Below are 7233 nucleotides of genomic sequence, written 5' to 3' on the forward strand. Positions count from 1 at the left end.
AAACAAGGTTAAAAATACACTTCAGGGATTTAAATCAATTCTGAGAAATTTAACACCAACATTTTAACACTCCGATTTTTGCTGTAACTGCATTATAACAGTCTCAGATTCTCTAAAGACAAATTGTAGAACTTTGGACGGAAAATGTCACATATCAAGTTTTACATGACCAGTTTTAGGAGAGAAAAAAAAAGACCCGCATGAAAATGTCATAAAGCCCTAATAATGTAAGGATAATAAGGATGTAACCATAACTGCAGTATCACAATATTAAAAGCGGCGCGTCTGTTAAAAAGGCGAGGCTATATTCCATTTGTGCAGTTCTAGCACCCTCTGCTGGTTAGTTTATTAGTGCCGTTTCATTTTAATTAGGACTGTTTTGGCCACGTTGACGGTTATCACTGCCATCAATCCGTCATACCAGCAAATATTTGTCAACATCTCCATCAAAAAGAACTTTTTCGCCTGCTTGAGCTGAAGACAGCATTGAGAACGACATCGATTCTTTCTGAGCCAATCGGAGCACATGACCAAGACTATTTCTTTGTTACAGATGTTATATACAAAAACACAAAATTGGTTCGTTTTTTTTAATATGAGCCTTTTTTTGGGGGGGGGGTTACAATATTGTGAGTTATTATGCAGGTACTTAATTATTTATTTTGAATATCACCAACCTCCCAACAATATTGTGATCATTATCGTACGCATCGTGAGGTTCATATCGTGATATTTATTGAATCGTGACGTTTGGATATTGTTTACATCCCTACAGTGTCATTTGTTACATGACATTAATGGTGAAACGATGACATTGTTGGCTCTTAAGTGCAAATGTTCTTCCATTTTCAGGAAATGATTAGATTAGAGGGTGTTACAAGGTCAAGAGGTCGGCCTGTGCGGTCGGTTGACGAAGTCGCCCGCGTCGTAGGCCCGAAGTCTACCTGGACGTGTGCCTCAGCGGAGTTCACTTTAATGGGGCCGGATTAAAATGTCAGTCAGGTGCGCGTCGTCTGGACTGAAGCGGTGACGGAGTTGAGCGCTTATGCAACACGGCACAAGTTTCGTCAAAAAGGCAAATCCCTCTACAGGGGAGGGCGAGAGAGAGAGAGAGGGAAGAAATGAATGGCCGCGGTGCGATTCTACGGTTTGCGTGACACGCCTCGAAGATGTCGTAACGGCACGACGTGACAGCTCCATGCGATAAATTTAGCAATGGCCATTTGAATACATGTTCAATAAATGAGATTAGAGAAGAGAGGAGGCGGCCGGCGCTAAATCCCGCTTTGTAGTCAAGGATATCCTCCAAAACCGGGATATCGTGTCAAGTATTTGACAGCAATCCCGACAATGCGCCCACGGACCGGCCTTGGCCGTGCGCGCTCTCACGCGTGGCCACGGAAAGGAAGGCGACGCCATTCACATGCAAATGTGGCGAAAAGCGGGAAGGGAAGGTGAGACGTCTTTCGCAGGCGCTTCCTCTCTCGCGTCTGCTCAAACGGTCACGCTGAGGGGCGAGCAGGGTGATAACACGGGCATATGTCTGTGGGTTGGGGGGGTATAAAAAGAGCCGGGGCGGGGGGCGGGGGGCGGGGGGGCTATTCTAGGCTCCCAGCCAGTATGTGCTCAGTTCTCGTCATCCTTTTGAATATTTGCACAGTGCGGGCAGCTGACCCGGTGACCCCGCTTACAAGTGCGGACTCCCCGTGGCTCGGAGAGGCCGACGTGATCGGCCGACGTGATCGGCCGACGTGATCGGCCAACGTGATCGGCCTCCTCCGACCGTGTCACGTGAAACACTAACGATCAACTTTGACGTGCATGCGCATCACTGTCACAACAGTGGAAACCCTCAAGGGAACGTCCTGACTAAACGCACCTCACGGGACTCATTAGTGGACACCAAGGTAACACTTTGTATACCTGAGCAGGGCAAAAAGGTACAGCGTGTTCCAAACGTATTTGAGAGCCAGTTGAATCCTACAAACACATTTGCAACATTTCTTCTTAAGACTCTTTCGATGTGCTCTTTCACACCCCAATGACTCGCATCTTTATAGAGATTTGCTATCGATTTAAATCAAGATTGTATTGAAAGAGGCATCTTGCCAATTGGCACAAAAAATATCAAGTGTCGCATCCAGGCATGTGCACGTGCGCGTGCACTCAAGTAGTGCTCAAGTACATCATAACAAGAAATGACTCTGTGCTGTCAATTCCACACAAAGATTTCAAACATTTGAGGGAAATTCTTGAGTTTGGTCCCACCTTCATTTATTTGGGCTTCATCGGAGGAACTTGGAACGGCGACAGGTGTGAACTGACCCCCAGTTAACAAAAATGTCAATACGATTGCTTAATTGTGAACACGTGCCATTTAAAAGAGGGTGTGTGCACTTATGCAGTCATGCTGTTTCACTTGTTTATTTGTACTCCTCATTTTTGACATTGCAGGTTTTAGGTTAACTTTAGGTAACGGTGGGAAAAGGTTTTAAGGATTTATCTTGGTCTCATTTTTGTAATCTTGCCAGCAAGTTGAATTCTGGTGATATTTGTTCACAAATACGATGAGAATCCATCTTGAATCCATCAAACGTGCACAAGATGCCGCATCGTCCAATCAGCCGGAAGTGTTGTACAGCAAGTTCCACCTTCCGTCCCAGATTGATCTTGTGCAGAACTCCCTTGCGTCAATCACAATTATCAATGTGGCTTGCGAGATTATCATTTTTGGATACCACAAAAATCTGGCATTTGAACAGGGGTGTGCAGACTTTATCTTTCCACTATAGTATAGACACCCCCCCCCCCCCCCCTCTGTTTCATCTTTGAAATAGTTATCTAAGTAATTAATTACTTTTCTTACTTGGTCGGCCAATCAAAAATTGCTTACAAAAATCCTTAAAGAATCTTGATGGTTTATCATAAGTCGTGCATGAAAAGGCTACAAAAAAAAAATCATGTATGGATCATTTTTGTCTTGAGCTGCACCTGCCCCCAAAAATGTATCATAAGATTGACTGTAGCCCAAAAAGTACCAAAATACAACATTATGTTGCTCCCCTTGGAACTTCAATTTAGCAACCTTTAATTTGTGGTCGTGAAAGTTGTTTAAATTCATGCAGGTTTGACCTTAGGGAGCAAAAATGCCCCCCAATCAGCATCTCAGACTCTTTCAAAGCTTTTTTTTTTTTTTTTTTTGCTCAGGATCTGAGGCCATGTTACACCTAATTAATAGTAAGCTTGTCACTGAAGCAAGTCAAGTTTAGCCCTTAATCACAAAAGAGTCTCAAAGGGCTTCAAATGGCCACAGTTGACATTGTCAGCTGTACAACAACAAAGTGAAATCGACTCTTCGATACTATCAAAGGTTATTTCAATCCCAGTGTCCGATATGCCCTCGTGCCACACTTATCACTTAAGGCGCACTAATGGACTTGTTCTACTTGAAGTGACGGGCAGGCCATATAAATGAAAAGGGCTGTTCGGTGCGCTACTGCCGGCTGCCATGCAGGCTCGTTACACGCCGCAAGCGGCGACTCAATCATGCCATCGATGATCTATTCGAATGATTGGCGGCCGAAATGAAGCGGGACGAGCTCACTTGCACTCAAAGCTCTCGCTCTTTTTCTCTCTCTCTCTCTCTCCCACGTTGCTTGGCGGAAGCCGAACAAAGGCTCGGCGACCGAACGGTACCTGCATGTGTGCATGCAGCGCAGGTGCATTTTGCGCGCGCTCGCTGGCCGGCGTCTCACCTTCCATCCGGCCGAGCTGTTGCTGTCGCCTTTATCCTTGAAATAGGGCACGTAGCGGACCATCCAGTCGTAGATCTGCGACAGCGTCAGCCTCTTCTCCGGGGTGCTCTCGATGGCGCGCGTGATGAGGTCCGCGTACGACTGGTTCCCCCACGCGTTCCGCCGAGACGACTTGGCTTTGCGCAGCGGTCCGCCGGCGTCCAGGCACGGGTGCGAGGCGACGGCGGCCGCCACCGGCGCGCCGGCCGGATGCTTGAGCTCGCCCGGCGCGCCGCCCGCCAGCAGCCCGGCTCGGCACGCCGGCACGTCCTCCGGCTCCACCTTGATGGCGGCCAGCGGGAGCCCCCCGCCGACCTCGGGGAAATCCTCCGGGCAGGGCAGCGGCCAGGTGCACGAGCGAGGCCGGCTTTGCGGCTCGAAATCCGAATCAACCTGATGAGCGTCCAGTTCGTCGTCCTCCATCATCAACATTTGCGTGCAAAGTGGGGAGAAATCAAAGCTGCGGGGCTGGCGCGGGGTGGGGTGGGGGATACATCCACCTTATTGTGTGTGTGATTTCTAAACAATGATTTGTAAGCGATGCTTTTCTCCCATGCACCGCGTGCGCGTCTCGCCGGATCACTTGACGCCGAAATGCTCACGCGGCTATTAAACTTACGGATCAATGAGGGAGGGGGGTCGTCGGCATAGACGGATCATGATGAATCGAATCACAGCAGCGGGAGCAACATCGCGTGTAAGGACAGCAGCAGCAATAAAAGTAACAACACCTTCTCGTCCATGTTAGCCCCAAAACGTCCAAGAAAAGCTCCTTTCGGATCAGGCTCGGCACATGGCAGATGCCGGGATCGGTTCTCCTCCGGTAACGGCGGCGGCAGCAACAGATGATATTCGAGATGCGTGCGCAGCTTGAACGCTCGATAAATCCACCGAGGAGACACCGGGAAGGTACGGAGAAAGGCAGCCAAGGATCACCCGGGGGAGGGCGGGGGCGACGAGGCGTGATTGTAGCGTGAATTATTCAATCTTTCCGATGAAGCAAGTCGGCGGCGGGCGCGCAAGTGTCTGCAATTCGAATAAAGAGGCGTGACGAGGCGCCGGATTCCCAAGCAACAACAACAAAAAAAACAGTCATCCGCTTGCCAATTTGAAAGAAAAAAAAAATGTCAATGAATCGCTGTCCTCCTGCTCAGATGACACACATGTTCTCCACCAAGGCGAGGATGTGACGCGCGCGCCGTGCGGCCGTTGGAGTGCGAGGCGAGAGATGCTGCCAATTGTGGAGTGCGCTCAGCAAATCAATACACTCCCCATCGTGATCACATTGAGACCCCCGACTCTCCCCTCCTTCCATCTCTCTCTCTCTCTCTCTCCTCCTCCTTCAATTTGAGGCTCCACAATCCTTCAATCCAAAAAAAAAAATCCTGGTGAGTGAGTGTTCGTTCTGGCGCAGCGTCGCTTTGTGTGTGCCAGATTCCACGCCCAGCCGTGATTCAAAAAAAAAAAAAAAAAAAAGAATACACGAGAGGTGGAATTTGTGCACAATTCCACTCATGCATGCACGAGCAAATGGGGGAGAAAATACTACAATGCAGTGAGGGGATTTGCGTGACTGCATGCGTGTGTCGCGTCCAAATGTCCTCCACTGGGGGGGGGGGGGGGAGCGCAGGTTGCACCTCAGCTGATTATTTGGCAGCTATACCTCAGTGAGTGTAATTTTCTATGGCGATTAGACAGATTTAGCTCAGATTAGGAGAGATTAGGTAACCCTAGATTTTTAATCCGGGGGAAGTGAGGTGAAATGGGGTCTTTAACCAAATTAAATGTCCGCCACACAGGAAATAAAACGCTTGATGATGAGAAATCCATGCAATGCTCTCGGTCTGTGTGAAATGCTGCTTGGTTGAGCGAGGGCCTCAATCCCATCATCCGCCTGCACCCCGGCCAACTGCAGCCACAGGTGCTCCCTATCTATACAGGCCTTTTTCTGGAGGGGGGGGGGGGGGTCCACAATGAAGGAGTGAGTGATACAAGATACTGTAACTCCTCATATTGCACTAAGGTGACGAGAATGACGGCAAAATTACGAGAAAAATCTTTGTAATGATATAAGACTAAAAACAGCGACGGGAGAATAAAGTCAGAACGCTGTAAAATTACAAGAACAGTCCCAAGACTAAAGTTATAAGTGTGATTAGAATACATTTGTAACGTTACAAGGGCCGTCGAACAGTTGCAAAAACAATCTGAAAATGAAAGATAATATTGTTACATAAATAAAAACGTGGTTGTTAGCAAGTGCAGCAATTCCCAACCGTGGGTACCACGAGAGATCAGCAGGTATGCAACTGGAAATGATCCGTTTTGCGTACCTGCTCTGAAAAGGATCCTAACGTTTAGAAATGTGCTTTCATTAGATGGCATTTTGTCATTTCTGTTTGGTGATGTCAAATGTGACTTGTTTGGGGGGAAACTGTGTTGCAACCCCAATTGTGAATATTAACACAATTCTATTTGTGGCCCTAATCCTGCTCGGTGGCTTTTTACCTTTAATCACCCAGAAAGATTGGCCCGGGCTATTTTGCAGTCTGCCACGCATTTCGCGCACACTCACACCTGTTATGTTGCTGCTTGCTGCAGGGAAGCTTATTACTTATTCATGAACTTTACAGCCAGACCCATTTTCACACACACTTTGACGCATGCACACACACACACGCGCACACAACACACACACACACGCTCAGTCACCACAACATTAGGTACACCTAATCAACATGCTATCAGTTATCATTGACACTATCAGAACTAATGATGGTTATTATTATCTTTGTAAATTTTGGATGCAGCTCTTGCATTGGACATGATTCGATTGTGCAAGTGGAACTAATGATGAAGAGTGTCGGTGGATGCTGGTGTGAATCTTTTGTAAAGATTTGCACCTGTTGTGATTTACTACTGCAACGTGCACGTTCCAGTAGGCGTTTCCATAAAAAAGAGTATTTTTCATTTGACGTTTTTCTTGCTATTCTTAAAATCCTATTCTACCCTTGCTATGTCCTCACGATAGCCAGACAGATACTTCCCTTCATTAACACCTGTTGATGATTGGTGCACTTTTATTCATCGTAGAGCTGACTCAAAGGTGTAAAACTGCAACATCAAGCATAAAAACATTTACATGCTGCTGTAAAATAAAATACAAGAAAATGCCGTGCCACACTTGTCTGCTGTCCAATAAAAAAAATACTGTAGGCTATGCTAGCATGCTAACGTTTGTGAGCAAATCGCTAGTTTGGATGCTAATCGCTAGCTATCTTAAATGCTAATCGTAAATAAACATATGGCAACAGGAAAAACTCGCAAATTTACAAGACTGCAGTTCTCACAATACAAGTATGAAGTCGTCCTATTATGAAAAAATAATCATGACGAAAATAGTCGCCATTAGTTATATTTTTTAGACTAAAGCGGAAGA

General features: G+C 46.9%; 1 protein-coding gene across 1 annotated transcript in view; it reads right to left on the bottom strand.

Moving 5' to 3' along the window:
* The window catches only part of LOC144057979 (forkhead box protein O6-like), a 50221-nt gene extending 44889 nt beyond the window's left edge, over nucleotides 1-5332 (bottom strand). Inside the window, exon 1 of the mRNA XM_077576034.1 lies at nucleotides 3756-5332. Coding sequence (XP_077432160.1) covers nucleotides 3756-4226 — 471 coding nt within the window. The 5' untranslated portion in view covers nucleotides 4227-5332. The remainder of the gene's footprint in view (nucleotides 1-3755) is intronic.
* Between the last annotated feature and the right edge of the window lie 1901 nt (nucleotides 5333-7233).

The sequence above is a fragment of the Vanacampus margaritifer genome, chromosome 9 (assembly GCF_051991255.1).
Source record: "Vanacampus margaritifer isolate UIUO_Vmar chromosome 9, RoL_Vmar_1.0, whole genome shotgun sequence".
Lineage (NCBI taxonomy): Eukaryota > Metazoa > Chordata > Actinopteri > Syngnathiformes > Syngnathidae > Vanacampus > Vanacampus margaritifer.